General features: G+C 42.5%; 1 protein-coding gene across 3 annotated transcripts in view; it reads right to left on the reverse strand.

The window, feature by feature from the left end:
* The window catches only part of Cadps (calcium dependent secretion activator), a 444,339-nt gene that overhangs the window by 330,505 nt on the left and 86,939 nt on the right, over window positions 1-26,895 (reverse strand). For all 3 annotated transcript variants that reach the window (XM_055599062.1, XM_055599061.1, XM_055599060.1), the window contains exon 2: window positions 7,890-8,003. In XM_055599062.1, the coding sequence (XP_055455037.1) occupies window positions 7,890-8,003 (114 nt within the window). The remainder of the gene's footprint in view (window positions 1-7,889; window positions 8,004-26,895) is intronic.

The raw sequence follows: 26,895 nt of genomic DNA on the forward strand, positions 1-26,895 counted from the left end.
CTAAATAAAACTTTAAAATCAGGACTTCAGCATAAAGGAGAGCTACTGAGCTTACCAAGTGGCCTCAAGCTTTGATCTGACAGGCAGAGACTACAGTCTGTTAGACTGGGTGGCCCCTCCTCAGCCTCTGGTGCTCAGTGGCTGTGTAAACTGTGGTAAGTGAACCTCTTCAAAACTTTAGTGTTCCTGTCTATAAAATAAGGTAATAATCGACTCTATATAGGTGTTTTAATTAAATGGGTCATTTTGAAAAGAGCACTTATAAAGGCGCATGGCTCCCTAAATGCCACAGGGGCTGTTATTATTGTCAGTAAGTATCTAGCATACAGCACTTAAATGTTAACCACCACGTGCCTCTCATTTATTCTCTAAAGGACACTTATCATAACCAGAATTAAGTATCAGGAAAATGTGTGTTAATTTTCTGTCTCCTTAAGGACACTTATCATAACCAGAATTAAGTATCAGGAAAATGTGTGTTAATTTTCTGTCTCCTTGACAGACATGCAATTCTATATGTACAAGGAGTATATGCATGCTCCTCACAGTATCTCTGGTCTCTGGGTGGCACACAGAACTCTGAGGGTGAACTAAAAATGATGTCACTTTTAGGTTTAGTCTACTCTGGAAGGTGTGTCCAACATTTTGTCTTTGCAACAGGATGTTATCATCTACAAATGCACAAGAACTATAAAGTCAAACTCCAAAAAGAAGAACTGAATCACAGAAATTCATAGTGCTTTCAGTAAGTTTATGATTCTATATTGGGCTGTCTTCATAGCTGTCTAGAGTCACATGGGACCTCTGGGCCACAAGGTGGTCATGCCTGTTGTAGATGGGAAACCAAGATTCCACACAGTGGAAGGGGCTTGCCCATCATAACTACCACTGCCTGACTATAGTGTCTAGTCACATGCACATGCTGATTGAGAGAGACAAAGAGACAGAGAGAAAGAGAGAGAGGAGGACCAGGAAAGAGAGAGAGTACATAGGCACATGAGTGTGTGCATGGTACATGTATGTGGTATATGTGCACAGGTATGTATGAACCCCCATTCTCGTGCATCCTCAGAGTCCAGAGAGGACATTCCCTGTCCTGCTTGATCATTTTTCACCATATTTCCTTGAGCCAGATAGAGTCTGTTGCTTAACTTGGAGTTAGGCTGGCAGCCAGCAAGCTCCTGTATTGCTGTGGTCTTTTCATCCCTGTAGTGAGGTTGTTACAGATGCATGTACAACTATACTCAGCTTTTTATGTGGAGTCTAAGGATTTGAACTCAAGCCCTCATGCTTGTGCAGCAAGTGCCTTTTCCTTTTAAGCAATCTCCTCATGGTCTTTCGACTTCATTGTGGTTCCTCCTTCCCTTTAGGGCTCTTCCACCAAGCAGAGGACCTCTGAGCTTTGCTGCCTGAGTCCTGGGAAGATGCCACTTCTGAATGACCATTTTCTCTTGCTCCACTGCTCACATTTAGAAGCTACAGTCATGGAGTTTAATACAAGGTGCTGATGCTACTGCTTCAGATTCAAAGAGGAAAATAACTGACACTTTGGAGCTGTGTCCTGTTCATGCTCCAGAAAGCATATAAAGGTCCTCCAGGAGCAGATCAAACATCCCTTTCCCTGCCAGAGGCCAGCACTTGCCTTGTAGCTCTGAGGGTGTCTTGAGGGCCGTGATGAAAAGCAGGCAGCCTTGTGCATCATGACAAAGTCATACTGGTTGAAAAATTGTTACCAATGTGGCTTCCATTTATTGTTGAGTCAATGAAGTGGTTTAGACAAGAGGCTGAGGTGTTGTCTCCCTGGTGAAGACCATGCCATGTTCTGATGGCCTGGGACTTGGAGCTCATGTAGGTTTGAGAATTAATTCTTAAGTCAACTAGAGGAAATATTTCAAATACATTCCATGTTAGTCCCAGCCTTCATGAGACAGAGTTCACTCGGGAGCCTGTGCTGCTCAATGAGGATTTGCTTAACCTGACATATTATGAGTCTCCTTTGTGGGCCTCGGTCTCAAATAATAGGGTGCTGGAGAGATGGCTCAGTCACTGAAACACTTGATGTGCAAACATGAGGACTTGAGTTTGATCCCTAGAAGCCATGTAAAGTGATGTGCAAGAATAATCCTAGCACTGGCAATGTGAAGACAGGAGCAACTGAGAAGCTCACTGGCCAACCAGCCTGTCACATGTGCAAGTTCTGGGATCAAGGAGAGGTATTGAATAAGACATGTGAGGTCAATGCCAATCTTCAACTTAAACACACGCACACGCATGCATGCACACACAGACACAGACACACACACACACACACACATACACACACACATACACACACACATACACACACACACACACCAAAATAACCATGTATACATTCACAGAAGAACAGTAAAATTGTAAAGCAAGTTGAGGTATCTTTAGATGATAATGCAGCATTGTGGATGGGGATACAAGGCAAGATTATGTGTCACCTTCCCTTTCTGAATTTCCAATTTCACATCTGAAGGCTGAGAAAGTTAAATTAGAGGTCTTAGCGTTATCCTTCCAGCTGCAATGTTTTCATGACTATTTAATTCTTTCTTTGAGCACTTACTATGTGGGATACACTACACTAGGTACTGGGGTACAATAGTGGAAAGGCACAGATTGAACACCTACAGAATGCAACAGAAATCATCCTAACAATCTTATACAAAATAAATCACAGTCTGGAATGACCACTGACAGCATAGAACACAGTAGTTAGAGTGCCTATGAGTGGGTCTATGGTGGTCAAGGAGAACCCAGCATCCAGGGGCACCTTGTGTGGGACTATGGTGGACATGAAAATCTTCCAGAAGTAAATACCTCTGAGATGGAAGTGAAAGTGAACAGAGAACAGAACAAAGAGGACATAGATATTTCAGACTGAAGGAACAATTATTTTAACAATGCCAACTGGCGGAAGAAACAGGGAGAACTGAGGTAGACCATGGTAATGAGGTGTGGGACTGCTGGCATGAGGTGAGTAGGAGTGACTACATATCCAGAAGCCTGGTCATAGGCATTACAACTACTGGCCTGCATTTTAAGGGCACCAGAGAAACACTGATGGTTGTAAATTGGGACATGAGCCCCAGGAGTGGAAGGAGCCAACTGAGAGGTCCTTAGAAGGGCCAGGTAAAGAACAGTGGTGAGATAAACAAAAGGGTTCAATCTTTGTTGTCTGCTCTAATGATTGTGAGAAGTTTAGAAATATTCACTCAACAATGGAGCCAGGCTTTCTTCCCCAGCTGTCCACACCAGTGTCCCACAAACCAAGGAGAGCCCGATTAAACTCTTGGCATCACATCTATTCCCCCCATTCCCTTTCTTAGCCTCCATCTCTCGTAATTTTATGAGTATTTGGCAAATATTTGAATCTCAAGGTAGATTCTATGTTTTGGGAAGATAGTGTTATAGAGTTTTATTTTTTATTCTTAATTTTTTTATTCTCTCTCCCTGGTGTGTGTGTGTGTGTGTGTGTGTGTGTGTGTGTGTGTGTGTGTGTGCATGTGGGCATTCATGTGTGCCTGTGTGTGTGTGCGTGTACTCATAATTGCTATTGTGTACAGACAGATGTCAGAAGACAATCTTAGGTGTTGGTCCTCACCTTCAACCTTGTTTGAGACAGGGCCTCTTGTTCATTGCTGCCTACAACAGGCTAGCTGACCCAGGAGTTTCTCCCTTCTCCATATCCCATCTTGTTCTAGATGTACTGTGATTACAAACATATGCTTCTGTGTACATCTTTACCTACATGGGTTCTGAGGCTCCAAACTCATACATCCTTATACTCGCATGGCGAATGTTTTATCAACTGAGTCATCTCACAAGCTCCTTGTTTAGTTTGTAAAAAAGTTTTGTACCTAAAATAATGTCTGGGTGATGCTCAACACGTGAATTGTTGGAGTACACTGATAAGAACAGCACAGACTTTTCCAGCAAAACTCCTGCTGATTAATTGGATCACATCAGGCTGAGATGGGAAAAGAGGAGTTGGCAGACACATACATGGACCTCCAAACAAGTGAGTTAGGACCAACATTCCATGGAGCCCATAGCCAGGAGCAAACCAGATGATGACAGTATGTTGCAGACATGCTAACTCTCTGGTCCCTTCCTGAGCAGAGTAGTCACTCAGTATATATTAAACACATTGTGATAACTTTAGAAATCACTTAATCTCTTTTGACCTCATGGTCTTTCAGCAACACCTGAGGCCAATCCAGCCTTCCATCTTTGATGAGGATAGAGCTGAGAAACTTTGTAAAGGAAAGTGATCTCTCAGCTCAGAAACGGGATGTGATTCAGTCCCCACAGGAAGAGCCATCAATGTGGGAAGGGAGGCTGAGGACTGAGGAAATGGGGAGGAGCAGGGTGTCAAAATGAGGTAAGATAAAATTTCCTTGGATTCCTAGTCTGTCAAAAGAGAAGTGAGGCTCAAGCTGGCATCAGCTTATGTGAACACTAGTGTACCTCTTTGTATTCTTTTTTTTTTTTGTTTTTGTTTTTGTTTTTGTTTTTTTTTTTTTTGTTTTGTTTTTCAGTTTTTAGTAGCTGTGATAGGAGGGCTTCATCCTTGCGAACACTTCTATCCAGAGCACCAATAAACCTTCTCCAGCTCTCTTGCCATCTCCTCAACAGGCCTGAATAAGAGGTGGAAGATATTCGGACAGACAAGGTCCATTCATTAGCCCTGCTTTCCCGCAAGGTTGCTAAGCAACCTCCAGAGTGTTTTATATATGAACACACTCACACCTAACAGATGTGCACATTGTAGGGAGCTCAGTTTGGCTCCCACTTTCTTGCTGACAGACTGAGGCCAGGGCAGATCTTTCTCTTTGAAAGATCTGTTCTAAAAAGTAAATTATTCTTGGTCAAAGAGATGGCCTAGTGGGTACAGGCATCATGGCTCAAGCCTGATGGCCAGAGTTCAACCCTTGGACGCACATAAAAATGTATAGCAGAAGTAATGAGAGAAACCCTGCCTCATAAACAAGGTGGGACAGAACAGGCTCCTGGCAAGTTGTTCTCTGACCTCTGCATGCACTGTGGCAGGAGTACACGGTTACTTTTATAGAGGAAGAAATTGAGGCTCAAACTTATGACACATTTATTTAAAATTCTAGGGTCCTGATGGTGCCTTGATGCCTGGCCTGAAGACCATGTGGATGTGAAAAATATGTAATGACTGGATCACACCTGGGGGACTCTGCTGTCGTCCTTGGGCCTCACAGCCATAATTTAGGAGACTAAAGGATTAGTCTGCAGCGTGTTTGATTTTCCCTGACAATCAGAGCCACTAGGAAAAAACAAATCCATCTGTGTACTCTTCACAGCCATCAGAATGTGTGGGCTCCTGTGTCCTACCCACTCCCCACTTCCCTTTCTCCTTGCATGTAAGGATAGCTGCTCTGGCTCATCTGGCCTGGATGCGCACATGAGTGGGTCCGCTTTCACTTTTCCATAATGGCTCTTCACTACTGTAATATGTGGACAATTCATTCCTTAGCAACACAAGTAATGACTATGACTGGCCTATCTACTGTAGTACTCTCAGAATCTTTGAAGACAGTTCTATTATTCCTTAAAGTGTCACATCATTGCTATTGGTAGGTTAAAATGGGAAGAAATGGTATGGTAGGTTGGAGGGCATTTTGTGTGTGTATGTGTGTGTGTTTTTGCACACACACATATGAACAGGTTTGTATTTGCAAACAAGGAGGAGAGAGATGGAGAGGAAGAAAAAGAGAGGAAGAGGGAGGGCTGGGAGAGGGAAAGAAAGTGAAAGGAAGGTAGGAGGAGGGGAAGAGGACAGAGAGGGGAAGGGAGGGAGGGGACGGGAAAGGAAGGAGGAAGAGAGGGGGAGAGAGAGAACAAGAGAAACAGAATAGAGGAAAGGAAAGAGAAAGAAAGTAGAAAGGCAAGGGGAGAGAGGAGAAAGAGGAGGGGAGAGACAATGAGAAGCAGAAAGAAGGCTTGTCAGTGGTTTGCTTTTCTGAGAATATAGCCACACAGTTCTGACAAAAGGATAATAATAACAACCACTAATTTCTCACTGGGACACCGGTATACTTTGCTGCAATGCTTGAAACAGGCTAAGCCTAAACTCAGGTTCCAGAGGTGGACCTGGCTGGAGCCTTGTAGTCAGGCTAGTTCAAGCCCACTCACTGTGCAAAAGTCCCTGGGCTTTTGCCAGAGTCCTCAGTAAAGAAATGTGTTTCCTTTGTCCCTGGATTTGCTGAGCTGGTGGGACATCCTTGTGTCCCCTGAAGACAGAGGCTGGATGTCTAATCCCTGCATTCTTTCCCAGGCTACTCAAATCCTAATGGGAAAGATTCAATCACTCTCCATCCCTGTATTCTCCCTGTACCCAGAAGGAGCTCTTTCATATAAACTAGCCACTATCAAGGAAACCAGCAAATCACTATAGATATCCTAACTTATGAAGACTCATTAGCATGCTGATGACGATTAATTTTCAAATTTAATTAATAGAAATGGCACTTTCTTTTAATTTGCATCGTTAGTCAAATGAGCATCCCAATTAGGATTTGTAATATACAGATTCATAAACTCCACTTGATGAGCATAAACATGAGAAGGGGCTGCCTGTTTTGACAAGCATCCCCTCATTTCTCACCCACTGGCTTTGGGAATCTGGGGAAAAGGAGGTGATCAGTTTCATTTCCAGGCAGTTTCTATGCAAAATATTTTGTTATCTAGAATTAAGTTCTTCAAGGCCATACATAACTAAGATTCCAAATCTGCTTACTGGCAATAGCAATTGCTACTTGTAACTTATAAAGGAAAATATTTAAATTTTAAATATAAAATTTAAAAGAGGTCACATATAAAAGTGACCTCGCCTTCTAAAACAGCCCCATACAGAAACCTCGTCAGGGAGGTGGTGCATCAAAGGAGTCTGTGGTTCTAAGCTTAATAGCTGGGCTGGAGAGATGGCTCAGACATTAAGAACACTGACTCCTCTTCCAGAGGTCTTGAGTTCAATTCCCAGCAACCACATGGTGGCAAACAACCATCTCTAATGAGATCTAGTTCTCTCTTCTGGCCTGCAGGCATACATGCAGACAGGACATTATATGCGTCATAAATAAGCAGCAGCATGTTGCTCACAAGTGCTTACTGTGAACTTGTTCTACTGTCTCCATGACAGGAGAACAATCCTTTAATTGGGAAGGAGAGTGTTGCGGCGTCCTGGGTTCTCTACCAAGGTGTCAATTATATTGAAACCACATGGGTGGGAGCGACTGGTGGGCAGGGACGAAGCTTTAGAGAGGGAGTGGGACAGGAGGAGGGGAGGGAAGCAGAGCAAACACACATGAAATGACCCCATAAGGAAAAGATGTTGTTAAATTTCCCTATATTTATTTCAGCTCGTCATGATTATTTGTGCATTAATGTTAGCATGGTGCCCCAGATTAAGAATGTTCACAAGTCAGTTTCTTAGGGTTATTGTTGTCATCTGTTTTGACAATGGATCTGCCACAAGGGGCATCGGATTCCAAATACAGATCATTTCTACGTGGCTCACCCTGGCAGACCACTATTTAAGGTAAAATGCTTGGCAAAGACCAGCTAACCATATCTGAAAACATATATATCGGGAAAACATTGCCACTGGAAGGTTAATTGAGGTCACAGCCTTAATGACGCACACATGATAGGCAGAATGTGCTTTGAGGAAGAATATTTATAAAAGTTAAGAATTCTCGTGGAACTGCAAGTCCAGTTCACCGACTACTGACCCGTCTGCATCAGCCAAGGTCCTACACCTTCTTCTGTGGCCCTCAGCTCAGCAGCCCAGGCTGGTGCCAGGCTGGCGACATCCTGCAGGCTGTGCTTACCTCATAGTAGCTCTGGACAGCATTCATAAAGGCTTCATCAGCCACGATTTGTGTCTCTCCATTGAGGAAAGCCTGGAACCGGTCCTTGACGGTCTGCAGCTGTTGTTTGCTGATCTGCAGAGAAGCAAAGAGAAGTTTGAAGGCTTCATGTCAACAGGAACTTTACAGGAAAAATGCCCACCTATCTTCTGAACCAGTATGGAACACAGTTGGCACTAAAAATAATACAGTTAAATACATTGTTTTAAAGCCCCGTGGGACTACATAGACCACAGAAATCAGCAAGTGCTATCAAGAAGCCTGCTTTCTTCCTTTCTTTCTTTCTTTCTTTCTTTCTTTCTTTCTTTCTTTCTTTCTTTCTTTCTTTCTTTCTTTCTTTCTTTCTTTCCTTCCTTCCTTCCTTCCTTCCTTCCTTCCTTCCTTCCTTCCTTCCTTCCTTCCTCTATCTATCTATCTATCTATCTATCTATCTATCTATCTATCTATCTATCTATCTATCTATCTACTTATTCCCAACTTTTAAAAATGAGTTTGCTGTTGAAATGTTTCTCAGGGAATGATACTTAGTTATACTCAGAACTCGTTATTCTTTCATCTCTTACATTGATTTGTGTCCCTGGCTATTTATAGGCACAGCGCCTTGTAAGACAGAAACTGTAGAGAACTGGGTCATGTCTCTTCCCAGATTCACATTTAGGGATGCATCATTGGCTGAGGTTATCAGCCACGTGGGGCTATTTATAATGCAGAAATCAGCAAATACCACCAAGCAAACAAGCAAGCCGGTTTGTTTGTTTATTTGTAACTTTAAAGGAGAGCCTGCAGTTGGAACCTGGCCTAGCGGACACTGCACCATGCACAGCATTGGCTACACCGTGCATAAGCGGCAATCCACCTGCAGGCTCTTGCACATGATCCCACAGAGGCTTTCGAAGCTCCGGTGGTGTGGGGATGCCCCTGACCCGAAGACGGAAGTACTGAGATGCAGTGCAGGAAGCACGATAGCACATGAGCGGTCCGGTATGTCCAACTCCCCGCCCTCCCGACCCCAGTCATCTTTGTACCCAAGGAAAACAGTCCAGTAAGATCTGTGCCGACTATCCTCCTCTGCTCATGAATGCTCTGTTCCCCTTCTCCCTTCCCTCAACATGATCAGCCCTGGCACAAGAAGCACTCAAAGCCCAGCTCAGGCAAAGACTTCCTCACACGTGACTCAAGGGCAAACATTTATCTGATTAAATGTGTTAAACCCATTTGCTATCTTTTCCACTAAGGTTTCCCTGGAGCTTCCTTAGTGCCTTACATGTGACAAGCAGTCAATTAATGTTGATTTAAACTGAATGAATAAAGTACAGGAAAGATGCTATCTCTGGGTAGCCTCGAAACAGCTCTAGTTTCTGTTGACATTATATAAATTTAATAAACTACTCGAAGTTCAAGCCTCTGACTTCTAAACAGGTAAATACTTTGAAAATGTTACATTTCATAATGAAGGATGAGATGCTTCAGAGAATCACGGTTCTAACAGAAAAATAACTTTGCAGTAGCACTGTAACGTCTGGCCAGTACAGCACTGTGGGTTGACCAGGAGGCTGAAGCTTCTCTAGAATGGGGCTGGCCTTAGATAAATGCCCTTGTTCTCAGCCTCTGTCTTTCCATTTGAAATACAGCAAGCATCCCAACAGCTCGCTGCCTCATTAAGTGACAGCTCTTCAGCCATGTGAGTCCTGGTTGCAAATTAAGGTGTTTTCCCAGCAAGGTGACAGCATGACTGCAGCTAATACAGTGTGTGCATATGTGTGTGTGTGTGTGTGTGTGTGTGTGTGTGCGTGCACATGCATGTGTGTGCTGCTAGGAACTGAGTCCGTGTTTCCCGTGGTTTCTTTCTCTTTTTGCATGCTAGGCAAACATTCTACTGTGGAACTACCTCTACAACTCACATGCTATATTCTTTAACAGTTTGCATGGTGAATGGTGAGCATTCCTACGACAAAAATACTATTTGTGTGAGGTGAAGCCTTTGCCACTCAGTTTAACCCATCCCATAGTGGGAGCATAACACAAGCAGGCTGCATACAACAAACACAATTTTGTCTGTTAATTAAAGTAGTATTGAGTTGTTTTATGGACTTGAAATACCTTTACTATTAGGCTGAATACGAGTAGAAAATAAAGTTTAAAGGAGACTGAAGCCTCGTCTGAGTTTCTACTCAAGAAATAAAGCAAGAAGGAGGTCTCAGAATGTTCCTAACTGGCAACTAGAGTGCTCTGATTAAAGTTTGTAAGTTTTGGAGACCTGGAGGTGGGAGGGGGGTGGAGGTAAGAGAAGATGGAAAGATTTAGCTTTGAGGAGATTCACACTTTACAATTTTTTTACATGTGTATATATGTATGTATGCTTGTTCATATGTGTGTAACTATGAAGAGGCCATAGGCCAACCTTAGATATTGTTTTTCAGGATCCATCCTCCATGTTTTTTGAAGCAGGGTGCCTCACGGGGACCTGGAGCTCACAGAACAGGCAAGACTGATTGCTTAGCAAGTTCCAGGGGTCTGTTTTGTTTTGCCTCTCCAGTGCTGAGATTACAAGTGTGTACCTGTCCTTGGGTGCTGGGGTCACAGGTGTCTACCTGAGTGTGGGCTGGGGTCACAGGTGTCTACCTGAGTGTGGGCTGGGGTCACAGGTGTCTACCTGAGTGTGGGGCTGAGGTCACAGGTGTCTACTTGAATATGGGGCTCGAGTCAGAGCTGTCTACCTGAAGGCAAGACTGGGGTCACAGGTATCTAGTTGTACTCAAGGCTGGGGTCACAGCTGTCTACCTGCACTCAAGGCTGGGGTCAAGCTCATCTTCATGCTAGTGCAACAGGCATTTTAAGGACTGAGCCATCGCCTCTGCCCTGAGATCCAGACTTGGTATGCTCTAGAGAATCCACCACTCAACATCAGCCACATTTGCAATGTTTAAAAAAGTTGAGATGATCTTTAAAATGCTTTATTTTAACCAAGATGTACCCCAAACACTTCAACATGTGATTGTGATCTGAATTTCTGATGAGATATTTTATTTGCGCAATGTTTTATCTTGGAAATGAGCCACAGTTTCCTCTTCTAAGGCCTCACAACCGAGTCACTGACGGTGGCGGGGCTATCATGTTGGACAGTGTAGCCTTAGAGTACAGAAGGAATGCACATCTGCACTTACATCGTCCTCACACAGCGGCTTGGTGTGCTCATGGCACTGATCTGATCTAGGCAGTAGCAGCAGGGAACCTTCTCACAACATAGCATGCTAGCATGAAGCCCTTCAAAGCAGGTCAGTGAAGTGCATTCAAGTCAGGCCTCCTAGCCACTCAGGACAAACCAGGCATTTCACAGACTTGATGCTTAGGATTTCTTCCAAGTCAGGTCAATGCTAGCCCTGTGAGATGTGTAACCTTGGGTAAGCTTGTATCTTTAGTAGTTAAGTAATTGAAATAAAACTAGGAGCACACACCAGCTGAGTGATCAAGACTGATTGCTGACTAAAGTCAAATCCATTATCTGAATTTTCAATAAATAAGCATGGAGCTCATTTATATACATGCATTTACAAAGAACCCAACAAGCCCCGAGAGCCCTGCCAGGACCCAAGTGTTCAGCAGTCAGTAAAACACAGTCATTCTTTGATCTCACTAGCTGGGCCAAAGCGCTGGATAATCTAAAAGCATCAAGGCATATCCTTAGGGCCCTGCCATCTATATGAAAAAGGAAAAGCATAAATAGTTCGAGCTAATTATGTTCTAGGATTTCAAAGGAGAGAAATTATAGACTATAAAGGTCTCAAGAGAAAAAGCAAGATGGGGAGAGACGTAGGTGCTTTTGAACATACATATTTCATGTACACACAATTAATGGTTTACTTGCTCCGGATTAACCTTTGATCTAGATGTAATTCAAACCTTAGGCTCATTGTCCTTGGTATATGCAAAATTCAGCTGCACAGTGGGAGTGTGAGATAAGGAGAAAGGCCTCAGCATCATAAATCTCTAGGATAAAGACTGGCACTGACTGGAGGAACAGGACTAAGCTTTGGAATGAGAGGTTGTCTTTCCCTGTATGGCTTGATGACCACATATCACATTTAAGATTCAGTTCCTGTCTCTGCCAATTGGCTTCTCAAAGTCAATGGTGTCATGGACTAAATTCTGGTTGGAAAAACCTTTGAGAGCATTAATCTCAGTTCATTTCAGAGAACAAACACCACAAAGCCACACAAAGCAACCCACACTTCTCTGGGCACATTAAGTTCACAGCCACAGGGGAGCAAGAGTAGATGTGCTGGCAGAATGTGAAGTCTCCTCTTGCCTCCTTTCGATCGACACTTACCATTTCCTTACTATAGAGCACTTAAGCTCTAAACTCTCTCTGTCTCACTGGGCAAAACGAGCCTATATTTATCTCAGTGTTTGCTTCCTTGTCCTAGAGCCAAGGCTGATTGCATAAGACTGCAGTGAGGATGCTCAGTGAGAGGCCTGCACTGGATGGGGCTCCGCCTGTGCTAGCCACTATGGGTGGATCTGAACATTAGACTGCACACGTTATTCTTTTGATAGGGCCAGACTGGGAGAAATTGTACCTCTCTGCAAAACTCAGCCCATGTGTTCTTTCACAGACGCCCCCAGGTAGAGTTTTACTGTTTTCTCAGTGCTTGGCAGGAGTCACACACGGTACTGCACTTGGAGACAGGGAAGGGACATGGGTTGGAGTTAGACCACACATGCTTGGTGTCAAGGGAACATTGCTTCATATTTTGGTATACCCACTTACTTCCAAGCTTGGGAAAGCAACATTTTTTAAGCCTTGGCTTAAGAACATGTGTCCTGGGATCGTTTAGAAGATTGAAAAGGAATGGAGACTTAGAGCACTGCCTGGCACATTCAGTCAAGTTAACTAAGGGAGACAGTAGCTGAACAATTCCAAGGTCCTGGCTGAGGCTGCACTCTTTTCTCCCCTGAGTGCCATTCTGCTCTGCCCCAGTACAGGTTCTTCCTGCTCTCTTCCAGCACATTGCTACCTTGCTGATGCTCAGGAGCCTCCGAAAGTTTGTTGAAACCTTTGTTCTGGCTTCTCCCCAATGAGGCCATATTTCTGTTTTTGCCTATAGCTACTACCCAGGGATTCACCCCATGTCACTAAGAGGACCTTTCCTGGCCAAATGTTAAGCTAGTGTCCGCAGGCTAATTTCCATCACATTGCACTGGTCCTGTGAATTTCACTCAAGCAATTACCACTGTCAGTATTTACATTATCTAACATAAGTTTGTCTGAATGGATCACAACATCACTCATACAAAAATACATCTTAAGAACGGGATATATACATTCTTACAAAATTAACTCATCTCATATCAAGATGAAATAGTGAGTATGCAGATCTGCGACACTCCTGCTGGTCTCCAAAGTCATGCCCTCTGTTAGACCACAGACACCATAGCCACCTCTGTCTGTCTCAGGAATCAGGCCTTGCCTCCACCATGGCTCTGGTCTCTACCTCCTACCGATGTAGTCCCTATAGGAGGACCCTGCACACTAATGATTTTTCTTATTTCTGCTGCTTACACTGCCAGGCTCACTACTCCTAGAACAAAGTTATAAAAGTGATCCGCCTCCTCTTCTTCCTTTTTTCTTTTTCTTCCTTCTTCCCCTTTCAGGATCCTATCATGTTGTCCATGGCAGCTTTCTTTCTTTTACTCTTTTACTTTATCTCTCCTAATGAATCTCCTCCCTGGGTTTGAAGGGAAAGCATCTCTTTCTCTTTAAGGTGCTATCACATCTCTGATATTAGCCCTACTCATTGCCCTCACACCTCAAGACTGGATCATGGCCTCTCTTATCAAAAATGCTTTGTCCTAATAGAGCTCATTTCTGAAGAACAATTTGTCTTCATGTCCTTCTCTGCAAACCAATAGAACATTTTTTTTCTTTTTAATATCACCTTTATTACACTTTTGTTTGTTTATTATGTGTGTGTGGGCATGTCTACTTGCATGTGTATAGACATGTTCAACAGTGTGTATGTGTTGGTCAGAAGGCAGCCTACGGGAGTCAGTTATCTCTTTCTACCTACCACACGGGTCTGGGGATGGAACTCATGCTGTCACACTTGACAGCAGGTGCCTTTTCCTGTTGAGTCATCTCACCTCCTCTTTTTTTTTATCATAATGGTCTCCAAAGATGACCAAGAGCCTGTCTACTATCACCACGAATCATTTATTTTTGCCGGCATCTCAGTGTGATGCTAGAGCAGTCATGCATAGCAGATCTAGCTACAGTGTTGAGTGCAGCAATAGCTTTATTCACTGCTGAGTGGTGTTTCAATGTATGACTGTACTACCACTCACTGATGGGCATGTAGAGCTGTATTTGATCATGATCTGCCTTCCACAAAAACATTTTTTACACGTATTCCAACCTCATCTACCTCTATGCTGATATGTTTAGTGCCTGGTACATAATTAGTTTTCAACAAGTATTTGTTGAGTGCGTTTATTAACTTATTGAATGCTTCATGTATACTGGAGATGTAAAATGATCAAGGCGCAATCTTGGCTGTCAGATCAGAGATCATATGTTCACTTGACTTCCTAACATGCACTGTTATTCCCAGACAAAATGAAAATCTTAAGTGCTTATAAAGACAGCTAGTCTAAGAGTCAGTCTGTGGGACTCCCAGAGTTTCTGTCTGGGGAAAGGTTAACTGACCTCACAGATAGGACTGAGTCCAGAAAGTGCCCTTATATAAACAAATTGGAATGATTGGCCTACGGTAACTGACAACGTTAGCTCAACTCTAAACAAATAAATAGGCTTGTACAAGTCACTTATCCACAGACCTTCCCAAAATAAAAGTGCATCTATCAGCAACTGACATGTCCAGAAGCCACCTGGGCCTTAAGGTCAGAACTGAGAACCGCAGTGAAGAGTTCCAAGAGCAGAAACCCTGATGAAAGGACAGGTCACAGGTAGAGGGAAATGTTGCTGCTCTCACTAGAGCCATTCAGACACCCTGGATTCAGTCTGCTTAATTAATCGAGGTCTGGAAATTCCCACTGCCCTTCAGGATGTCTGTAACTCATTGAAGCACTTGGCAGGCATGTGAGATGGATCTTCAGTGAGGAGGAAACATCATGTTCTAAGTGCTCGTCTTAAGAAAAAGAACAGTGAAGCCAGAGCAGCTCTGGTTGAATCCTGGTTATATTGCAGTCTATTAGGCAAATAATTCACTTTGGTGTCTGTCCCCTGAAAACAAGGAACAGTGCTGTCTTCTTATAGAATAGTTCTTTCTCCTTACAGGGTTTTCCTTTCCACCTTTCATCTTCCTCACATTTCTTTTTGCTTAGTTACTCACTTTTGAAACTACATGAACATGGTTGGTATTCGCCATTGTTTCTCACTTAGACTTTCCCATTTAGGGGTTAGAAAGCCCGCTACTTCCTTCAAGTCTCCTTGAAAGTAAGGATGGCTATGTGATAAAACCAGACATCGCTAAGGACACTGGAGGACACATCTGAAATCCTTACAAAAAGGACTCCACTCAAAGACATAATCAGTTTCTTCCTGTTGTCTCTTTTCTGGACTGAGCAAGCAAATGCACTATCTGCAGCTGGAGTGAAAGACCATGAACATTATAAAAACACTGAATCACCGAGTCATTGTTTACTCTGGACTTAACAATGGGAGCAATAAGAGAGTCCTGATGTGTTCTCGCCACTGTATGCTTTCTCTCACTTACAGCCAAGTGCTTTTTATTACACATTTGGCTTTCTGCAGCTACAAAAGAAAGCACTGTTGCTAAGGTAGCACTGGTTAGCATGCTTCCTATTGCATGACTGTAAGAAAAGGGAAGAGGGAAGCCATATCTATCCTATAAGTGTGAGGCTAACAATGTATCAGTCTGAGCATAGATGAGCGAGTGGAAATCTGTCATTTGGTGTTAGAAGTGGACTGTCTGTCTGTATGTCTTTTTTGGTATACGTATATATTCATGCAGTATGAGTGTGTGCATGTGTGTGCATCCATGATACTTTCTGAGGCAAGGTCTTCCCACACACTAATGGTCCACACCACCGTTTGCTTTAACTTGAAATATACTTCAAATAATTTCTTCTTCAAAATAAAAACTTGTTCTAAACAATAGTCTAAAAATCATAGCCTTTCCATTGTAGTTATGATTAATGTATATGTATATATACATATGTATCAGTGTTGATCACATTTATTCTTAAAAATCTATTTGGGCAAGAAAGAAAGAATAAAGACGGTGTACCACTATATGACACTACCACAGGGCGTTCTATGGCCTAAAAAGACACACTCTCGGAGATAGTAAGTAAATACTGATTAAAACAGGACTCTCCCAGGAAATAGCCATCTACCAGAAGAGGGACAGGAAAAGAATTTAGAGAATGACTCAGAGTTACCACTTGGATTGAAGAGAGGATGGAATGTTCTGGGTTTACGACATTAGTGTACTGACATGGTGAGCATGTGCAAAGCCCTAGGTTACAGTTTCAGGAACCTCCAAATAACACAGTAGCACAGTGATCAAAGAAAGATGGCGACAGAAGAGGAAAAGGGAAGAAGGGAAGAAGAAAAAAAGGAAGAACAAAGGGCCACTCCCACCAATCACTGAACAGTGAAAAACACTATGTCATGTCCTTGAAAACAATACATACTTTAGAAATATGTTTTTTTTCTTCCACCTGGGAGGCACCGAGGCAGTAGTCACTTGCATTCTTTTAATAGGGCAGCTGGCAAAGAGGCTCAGAAAACCCTTAGCCTTCTGTTTCAAAGTCTGTTTCAAAACTTGAAATGCTGCTAAGGACCCCAAAGTGCTTCCATTAGGCAAGTTATATTATATCTCCTGATGTCTACTGTAGCTTAGATTAAAACTGCATGGTTTAAGATATTTATTAATTCATTAAAACTAATAAGATCATGTTCATTATATGTTTAGCTAAATAATCCACTGTATGAAAATATTTTTTGAAAAAGGTTAATAGTGAAAATATTTGGGGTATTTAATAGTATTTCTTATCTGTTTTGGATAGAGAGAGGACAGGTGGACCCTCACTTCTGCTTCAGCAGTCAGTCTGCTCCCAGTATTCTCAGGGGAAGAATGTGGAGGGGACACAGCCTTCTATGGATATGCTGTTGTTTTCCACACAAGAATTTTGATAGCCATGCTAGGCAAATGTGATAGTCTTCTCCAGCACCATGGTGAGGCTCAAAGGATGGTATTTTTTTACTTGCTGGTAGAAATGTGAAATTTAAAATCATGTTAAGATCAAGAGTTTTATACTCAGCAACAGTCAGATCCATTGGTTTATTTTGCTCTTTGAAAGAATCACACATGTAAGTCAAAGAATTTTGTTCATACAAAAACATTTGCATATTGAGTCATACAAGTGTTTAAATATCAACAAATGTTATTATGTAATATGCATAAATGTCATATTACTTAATATGACATTGGCTAATACTCATCATGAGTATTAGCCAAAATCCTGCAAAGGATAAAGAAAGCTGTCAGGAAACTGTCCTGCTCATGGTGGTGGGTTGAAATCTTCAAATCTAACATGAGCAAAATTCAATGTTTTTTTACTTTCGTAAAGTTGGTCCCCTGCATTCACTTCTTGAATATATCTGTGAAATACTTAAATTGGTCTTTTAGTCTTTCTTTCAATTAAATATGTTGTTCCAATCACTATGGATATTACTCCAAAACCTTAAAAGTAGATTGACCAGACAGTCCAGTTATGCATAGCACACAGACAGCTGAACACCCGTGAAGACACCTGTGTATATGTCTATTACTGGATCTATGACTAGTGAACTCAATAGCTTGAATGCCACATGGTAGTTAGGAAGAGCGGAGGGCATGAGTCGAGGAAAGCAGGTCACAAGGACACAGTCAGTAGGAAATAGAGTATGGTACAGGTCTTGCTTGCCAAAGTGAAGGTTGAATTTGCAGTACACTGAGAAGCCAGTGACATATTCTGTATATGAGAGAGAGGGCCATGTTTTGAGAGTTCTAGTTGTATGTGTGCAACTAAGACAGAATTTCATAGGTGTGCAAGATGCATGAAGGGATACGTGAGAAAATGTGGGGTTTTTTGGAGGACACAGCAAGAGTTACTTTTGTTAATTTCTAGGTACAGATCTCAGAGTGAACAAACCGAGGACTGGAGCTGAGAAGACAGACAGTTCTGTTTGGCTGGAGGCCAGGTTAAAAAGTCCAGCCCAACAACATATGAGCTTGCTAATCAGTGAGCAGTACCCAGGGCTCTGGGAGCTTAACAGAAAACTTATCAGTGGCAATCATTTTTAGAGAAAAGGGTAGAAAACCTCCAATACAGAGGATGTAGAATCTGCACAACATTCTTCAGTGTAACATCTCGCAAACGGAGACCATGAGCACCACTGAAATTGATTTCAATAAGAACATTGTCCTGTCAGTCACAAGCAGTGACAAAGGAACAATTGATTGTTCCAGCCATTCTGCAGGCTGCTGGGTATTTGGAGTTCCACAGAGCTCACCCCTATTAAAAATCCAGAAAGGCAGGGAGATTAAATGGGGACCAAGTTTTAAAGTACTCTGAAATTGGAAAGTGCTAACAGTAGAAATGCAGACCCCGATGAAAACTGTGGACATTAGCTAGACATGGCAAGTGGACTCTGGCATGTCTCAAGACAGCAAACAGCTTTACCACACCAATGCGCAATGGTGGGAATGGGTTAGGTTGTGTTGGTGTGGGCATGTGTAGGTATTGACCACATGGCATTACTATGCTTTTTGCTCAACATTTCTATGAACCTAAGACTTCTTTAAAACATGAAGCGCTGGTGAGAAGGTAAGATCTCAGTCAGCAAAGCACTTGCCATATGATCATGAGGGTTTATCATGCACCCAGCACCCAGATAAAGAACTGAGTATGGGGGAATGTGTTTGCAGTCACAGCACCAGGGGAGCAGGAAGGAGAATCCCTGGGACTTGTGGGCCAGTCAGTGTAACAAATAGGTAATCTGGTTCAGTGAGGTACTCTGTCTGAAAAATCTCAGTAGAGAGTGACTGAGAAGGAAGCCCCCTCTTCTTCCATGTTGAACATTTGCAAAGGTTTCCTAGAACAGAGAAGATCATCCACAATGCAGTCTAAATAGTCATTAGTTAATTCATATCTGGATTAAATCAGGATCCTTTTGTAGAAAATATATATGACTGTGGCCCTGTCACAGACCTGCTTATTGTGAAAGTCATACCAGGGTAGGGTATGAGTTTAGAACCCCCCCGTCCCCCGAGTGTGTGTGTATATTGTGTGTGTGTTGTATGTGTGTGTGTGTACCTCATAAATGCTGCTGGTTGCTCTAACACTGAACTATGATCCCAACAGACAATTTACAAGCATTCTGATGCACAAAATTGGCAGCTCCTGTAAGACATACTGGCTGAATTAACTGAGCTGTGACAAACTGCTACAAGAATTAAAAGATATTTATTAAATTCTGCTACAAGGGCACAACAGCTGGAAAGCCAGCTTCTCCCATGAGCCAGGACATACCAGAGAAGGCTGGGACATCTGATAGCTGGAGAGATCTGTGATAGCCCATGGAAGCCAGAACCCAAAGCCTTTGGATGCCAGGGGCTACACCTGCTCCACTTTGCCCCTCAGAGACTACCCAATAAAACCTTGTTTCTCTGATTTTATAAAACAGCAGGAGATCAGAGCAACCTTACATGCTCTTCTCTAAAATTCTTCCCATGTAATTTCTATAACCTTGAGCCTTGGAAAGCTTTTCTAACAGCTAATAGCATTTTCTCATCATTCTTCCCCAACACTCCCCCTCCTCCCAGCACTCCCAGCCTTGTGCTCTTTTCAAGAGTCAGGCTCTGGTGTGAAGGAAGAGGCTTAGTTCTTTAGCACTGGCTGGAGAGTTGGGGGGGGAGGAGAGAGGATTTTCAAAGGTGAGAGAAAAGAAATGCAAGAGGGAAAAATGGAGCTTCACAGATTCAGCAATTTCTGTGTCTGACAGACTCTTGTGATGTCCTTCGAACATTGGTGGGTGTGTTCATATTTTTGGAGCCAGGGTTTGGGAGATGGTTTCATGGGTGAAAGTACAAGCTGAGTTTGGATCCCTAGCTGGGACAACCCTGCAACCTGTAACCTTAAACTTTTGGGTGGAAGAGACTGGAGGATCCTGTGGGCTTCACTGGTTAGCCAATCTAGATGAAATGTGGATGTCCAGGTTCAGTAAGAGTCCCTGTTTAAAGGGAATTAGGACATTCAAGGCCCTCTTCGGGCTTCTGCATAAACACAGTGCATGCATCCACACAAGCACAGATGATGACATAACTCTTTCTGTCTCTCTCTGTCTCTGTCTCTCTCTCTCACACACACACACACACAAACAGTGTAAAAAACAAACTTCTGGAGTCCAATTAGTCATGACCCCACACCCACCACTATGTAGCTACTGGTTGAGAATCTGTATGTAATAAGTATTTCGTTCAGCTCTGAGATTTCACTGGCGACTTAAAAAAGGTAAAGACCTTGCCTTTCAGAGGAACCATTTTACTCCATGCTTGTGTTACAAATACACACCCAACTTTCACTTAGTATACAAGGAAGAGATGAATCCTACCCAAGATTTTCATTGGATGAACCAAAGTGCCTAATAGCTTCCTATATTGGATCTATGAAGCATGATACTATGCCTTTTAAGAGAAGCATCTGCAGAGTTTGCCAAGCAGAGGACCAAACCCTGAGCTCCAGGGAGAGTGGCCTGAGGGACTGTTTTTGCTCTCTAAGCACTAGAACTACAAATTCTTAATATAGTCTAGGCCAGCAGTTCTCAATCTGAGGGTCTAGTGGCCCTTTCACAGGGGTCACATGTCAGATCTCCTACATATCAGATGTTTACATTATGACTCATAACAGTAGCAAAGTTATAGTTATGAAGTAGTGACACAATAATGTTATGGTTGGGAGTCACTGCCACAGAAGGAACTGTATTAAAGGGTTGTAGCATTAGGAAGGTTGAGAACCACTGCTCTAGACTATCCTCTCACTAACATCTTCTCTTTCTTCTCAATAGTCCTGTCTTTTAAGAAAGAAAACTGAGAAAATGGTGTTCTGGCACAAGTGAGCTAAGCAAACATTCTGTGAGACTCGAGGGACACTCCACAGCCTGTCCTCTGGCTTGCCCTGACACAAGGCTGGTGATTGTCTTCAACTTAGCTGAAACACTAGAGTCCTGATGTCTCTACCCACAAGAACTATTTCTTTCCTCTTGTGGATCCAAGTTTTAGGAGTTGACTTTTCCCTACAGCTATATCTATTGAGCGATGGTCAGCAAAGAGTAATCCTTATTTTTATCAATCTCACCACAGACCTTGCTCTGAGCATCAGATCAGCTCAACTTCTACAGTCAATTAATAAAAGTCCAAGCCAAGAGCTTTGGAAGAGACAGCAGATGTGAATCTGCATTCTGTGGCTGGATTATGTGATACTTCAATCCCAGCTCAGAGCGTGCCCCTAGAGAACTTGGTAAGCCATTGTTCACATTTACAAAGTCAAGGGAGCAAAGATCAGAATATACAAACGGCTTGTCATTGAAGTGTGAGAATCGCAGATGTTTACAGCTACCAATGGTTTACCTAACACATGGTCTTCACACAATGGAGTACTATACAGTTATGCAGAGGAGTGCAGAATAGCTGTGCTCACAAACATGGGGTGCTCTCTGGAAGATACAGTTAACTGAAAAAGGATGAAGTGAGTGATGAGTAGATGATATCATATCTTTTCTCTAAGAGAGAGAGAGGGAGAAACACACACTTAAAAACAAACAGTAAACCAAAATTTAAAATCAATATGCTCTCTAGACTATAATCTTTGAATAAAACTTCATACAAAATGAATCAGGGGATCCAGGCATGATGTTGCACATCTTTAAGCCCAGCCTTTGGAGGCAGAGGCAGGTGGATCACTGTGAGTTTGAACCCAGCTTAGTTTACATAGTGAGTTTCAACACAGCTTGAGCTATGTAGTGAGATCCTATCTCAAAAACAAAACAATACAAAAACAAAACACCTAAAACAAACAAGCAAACAAAAACGGGGTTCTTTGATGCAATAGGCTGCATGAAATACAAATGATAGCTCTCCTCAGCAGAAATTAAGGAAGTTATCAAGGGCTCCTGGGATCTTGCGAAAGGGACTCAGACACCAGTTAGAGGACACTCCCACAAGTCACAGATAGTCAAGAATCAAACAGCTAACGGCTACTCAGAATACAACATAGAATGCATAGTATGATATTACTCCAATGAAACAAAACATAACTGATTATGTTGAAAGGATGTGAAGGAACCAACTCAGCAGCTTGGTTATATAAATATAAGGCAAGCAGCGAGACTTTTTGTACGTACAAATTTTCCTATAAATAATTGATGAGAAAAAGTTTGTCTTTTTAAGTTTTCTCCAGCTAATCTACACAAAAAGAGGGGTAGGCATTCACCCAGGCAGCGCCTAAACAAATAATGGATGGAGGCAAGTGTAGTGGATGGTTAGTAGCTTCTTTCAAGACTGAAAAGAAACAAATGCTGATGGCTGGTACAGCACAGCGGCTGCCTCTGGGATGGTCCCCCTAAGAAGCAAGTCTTAATGTGATGATCTCCAGGTTCCAACATCAATGTCTAGGAAATGAGACAACCGCATTAGCTAATGCCAAGGTAGTGGAAGCAGCAAAATGAGACTGGGAAACACTCACCATCAGTGACAGGATCATCAGCTCTGTGAACATCCAAGGACATGTGTAAAACACGAGGAGAGGAAGCTGAGCCCCACCAACAGGTGATAGGATAAGACCTTCTACAGCATGTACCCAGCTCTGGGTTCCATGCCAGTACTACACAAACAAGGTGTGGTGGAGCACACCTGTAAAGAGAGCTCAGAGTCAAGAGGATCAGATGTTCAAGACCATCTTTAGCTACCCAGCAATTTTGAGGCTAGCTTGAGCTACACAAGACTCTATCCCAGCCCCAAAATTTCAGAGAGCTATGCCAATACATTACAACCCACACACTTTAGGCAGGACTGGCAGAGCATTGAGACGCAACCATCCTGTTGCTGCCTCCCTGCCTCGGAGTTACTAGCATGCACCACCATGCCTGTTATTTTTATGTTGGTTCTAGGGATCAAACTCTGATCTTGATGCTTGCAAGGCAAATATTTTACCAGCTGAACCCAGATACTGAGACACAGAATGACTGTGTTGTTGTTGATGATGATAATACCTAACTGTGAAACCCAAATCATAACAGTGAGATCTCTGCCCGTTAAAGATTCACTAGTCTCTCTCAACAGCACTGCACACAGGGGCTGGTTGATAATTAAATACAAAGAAGTCTGCAAACACTCTGAGATTATCAAAAAGCTTGCCCATTGCATAATGATGGGAGAAAATGCCTGAAGTGGGTATATGAACCACATACTGAACAGACCATGTTTTCAGACATTACTTAACAGCTGCTTGAATCCTCAGTTTCCAAGACTGGGAGACATGTCAGTCATGAAGTGCTTCTTGCACAAGCATCAGGACCCGAGTCCAGTCCCCAGGCCAGTGCTGATGGTGTGTACCTGTAGTCCCTGCTCTAAGAGTTTAGACAGGAAGAAGAGGATTTGGGAAGCTTGCCTACCAGTAAGTAGGGCTTAATCAAGGAGGCTCAGGAAAATGAGAGACCCTGTCTAGGAAAAAAAGGAGACAGCCCTAAAGAAGACAACCTGAAATTGACTTGTGGCTTCCACATTAAGTGTAACACACACACACACACACACACACACACACACACACACACACACGCCCGAGAGAGAAAGATGTGACTATAAAAATCTCTTTAAAATATTATAGATGATTTTATAAACCTGTATAATCAGTTTTCAGAGGTTTAAAATTTTTATTTCAGGGGCTGGGTCATATTATTTCAGAGGTGAGTCGGTGGTTAAGAACATTGGATGCTTGTCTTGACTGGTGTTTTGTTTTATTGTTATTTGTCAACTTGACACAAGTAAGAGTTAGTTACCTGGGAAGAAAGAATCTCAGTTGAGAAAATGCCTCTATCAGATTGCCTATAGGCAAGTCTGCTGGGCGTTTTCTTGGTTAATGACTTATGTGGAGGTGGCAGATCAATGCGGACATTGCCACCCTGGTTAGATGGCCCTTGGTGTTATAAGAAAGCAGGTTGAGCAAGCCATAAGGAGCAAGCCAATGAAGAGCTTCCATGACTTTCCTGTATCATGGACTGAAAGCTAAAAGGTGAAAAGAACGTTTTCCTCCCAGCTTGTTCTTTGTAAGTGTTTCATCACAGCATAAAAACCCAACTAAGATGCTGCCCATCCAGAGGATTCCTAGCACTCACAAGATGGCTCACAAGCACCTCCAACTTCTATTCCAGGGCATCTGACACTCTCTCTTCTGGCCTACATGGCTTACCTGAACACATGTGGCCCCCAACACACACATACACCAATAAAATAAGTCTTTTATTTTTATTTTTTTAAGGTTTAGGGATCATGTATACAGTAGTGAGTGCAGTTTCTGTTTTGAAATCAGCCTGTCAAGTTTGAATTCCAGATCCCTTGATTATTAACTCTGGGACCTTAAACATAGCTTTTCTGGTCTTCTGCCTTTAAAAATGTTTGTCAATACTGAATCTTGTGGTTATTAATAAAAACACTGTGTGGAGCTGCAGCTGTATCCTTGGCACTTGGGAGATATACCAAAATATCCAGACAGCCATTAAAATAACTAATTGACACAATCCTTGTTATCATCAAGCTGGTCACTAGCACTCATTTTTACTCTAAATAACAAAAGCGAAGCAACTTTCAGCGAGTTACTAAGAGAACCTCACAGTTGTATAAAGGGTTCGCAAACTTATCTTGGTAACTTCTTTCATGCATGTCTGCTCAGCTAGGTCAGTACAGCCCTGGGCTCATTCGAATGATTCATGTATTGCAAACAGTCAAATCTGACATCATGGAAGAGAAGGGAAGAGTGTCTCACTAGTGACCTCCCTCAATTTGTCTACAAAATACACAAGGAAGTCAAGAGGCTCTAAGAACAAGTCAGAAAGGACTCTGTCCCATGCCCTTCTTAGCACCTCTGAGTGTTGCCTGCAGAGCTGAAGCCCTATTTCCTTACAGCATAGTAAATGAGGCAAGAAGTTCAGATAAAGAAGCACTTCACTGTGGGGATACCAAGGGAATCAGTGACTCAGGAAAACCTTCTTGATTTGCAATGTCAACTTAAATAAGATCTTTGCCTCTTACCCATGTATCTTCAAGACCTACAACAATAACCTGGGGACCTACACAGTCATATTTTAAGATCCACAAAGCCATTTAATGTATAGACAGTGTTTTGGGTTCCGATTCCATGACATGGCTTATTGCTGGAGGCTTTCTGTAGACAGTGTGTCTCCTAGAACACAGCATGGCTCATGCCTTTCAATGAGATGATGTCTTTGAATAATCTGTTGTTTTGCAACTCTTGGTGTGCTTAATGAATACAGGAAAAAAGAAATCTCTCCTTACAAAAAGAAAGCAGGATTTCACTCAGGTATTTTTCCAAGAGGAAAGTATACTCCCGTAAACTTTAAATACAAAAGCCTCGTAGCTTAGGGCACGCTTTAGGAGCCTTAAGAAAGACCAGAAGTAGGGAGCAGAGTTTGGAATCCAGTAAGATTATCTACTGATAGTGGTGATTTGTCAGGAAATCTCCTGGCTTCTGCTGAGAGTGGAGTGATGGGATTCTAATGGAGTTTATTGAGGAGATAATGGTGGCAAAAAGCGGAGATCTGTGTTTCAGATGGAACACAGTCTTGTTCCCATCTTTGTAAAACCCTCCCAGTTGATACTTAGAACATAAGCCACCTTCTGAGGAGACTGGCATCTATGCCCATGGTTGATATGAGGAGGCAATCACATGTGTAAATGCAGATGACACCAAACTGCACCCATGTAATTCAAGCTCCCACCGTGCCTATCATTCTGATCGCTGCGGTCAGCAGCAGCACCATGTGGTCTTCAGGAAACATCCTGACACTCTGATGCGGGAGTGCCAGAGGCTGAGGTTCAGCATACATTCTGGGCCTCTGGCATGCCAGAAGCATTTGCTGTGTAACTTGGGTCTCATTTTCTCTGAGTGGAAAATGAGCTCCATAAAGTCAGCTGGAAGATTTCCCTGAGTGGCAAGCCAGCAAAACTGAAGGCACTTATCTCTCTGACTTTGGAGAGAAAGCTGAGTCCATAACATCAGAAGCTGTGCACATATTCATCTCCCAACTACACTGCTGCTGAGGCTCTAGCATCATTGGGTGTTGAGTTAGCCTTGGTGCCAAGAGTTATCTTAAGGGTACACGAATTATCTTAAGGGCATCTCTTGACAACCCTGAGAAACAGCTATGCCTGTCAGAAGTGAAGAGAGAGTATTTTCCTCCAAGTCATCTGGACAAAAAAAAAAAAAAAAAAAAAAAAAGACTTTCTAAGTTGTTAAAGCCAGTTTCTTTTTAGACTAGGTATGGTAATAGCTCCATAATAAAAATACCCAAAATCTATCACTGGTAATGGACACATCAATTAGGGGAAATGGAGTCCAATGCAAAGGAAAAAACAAAAAAAAAACAAAAAAAAAACAAGTACTTATTTGGACAACAAACTAGATGACTATCAAAACTTTCTGCCCTTCCCCAATAAAAAAAGAGTCCAAAAAACTAATGACAAGAAAAACTAATGACATAATAGTCCTTAAAGCTGGTGGTTGACAAAAAAAAAAAACACTATATTGCACCCAACATGTATTAGATATGGAAAGCCTATATTTTCCTGGTCTGTTTGTTTTTCATAAATTTAATATTTTGAACAAGCTCATTTCTACCATGGATTGTATATGTTTTTAGAGAGATATG

Source organism: Psammomys obesus, unplaced genomic scaffold, assembly GCF_907164565.1.
Source record: "Psammomys obesus unplaced genomic scaffold, mPsaObe1.curated_primary_1811, whole genome shotgun sequence".
Lineage (NCBI taxonomy): Eukaryota > Metazoa > Chordata > Mammalia > Rodentia > Muridae > Psammomys > Psammomys obesus.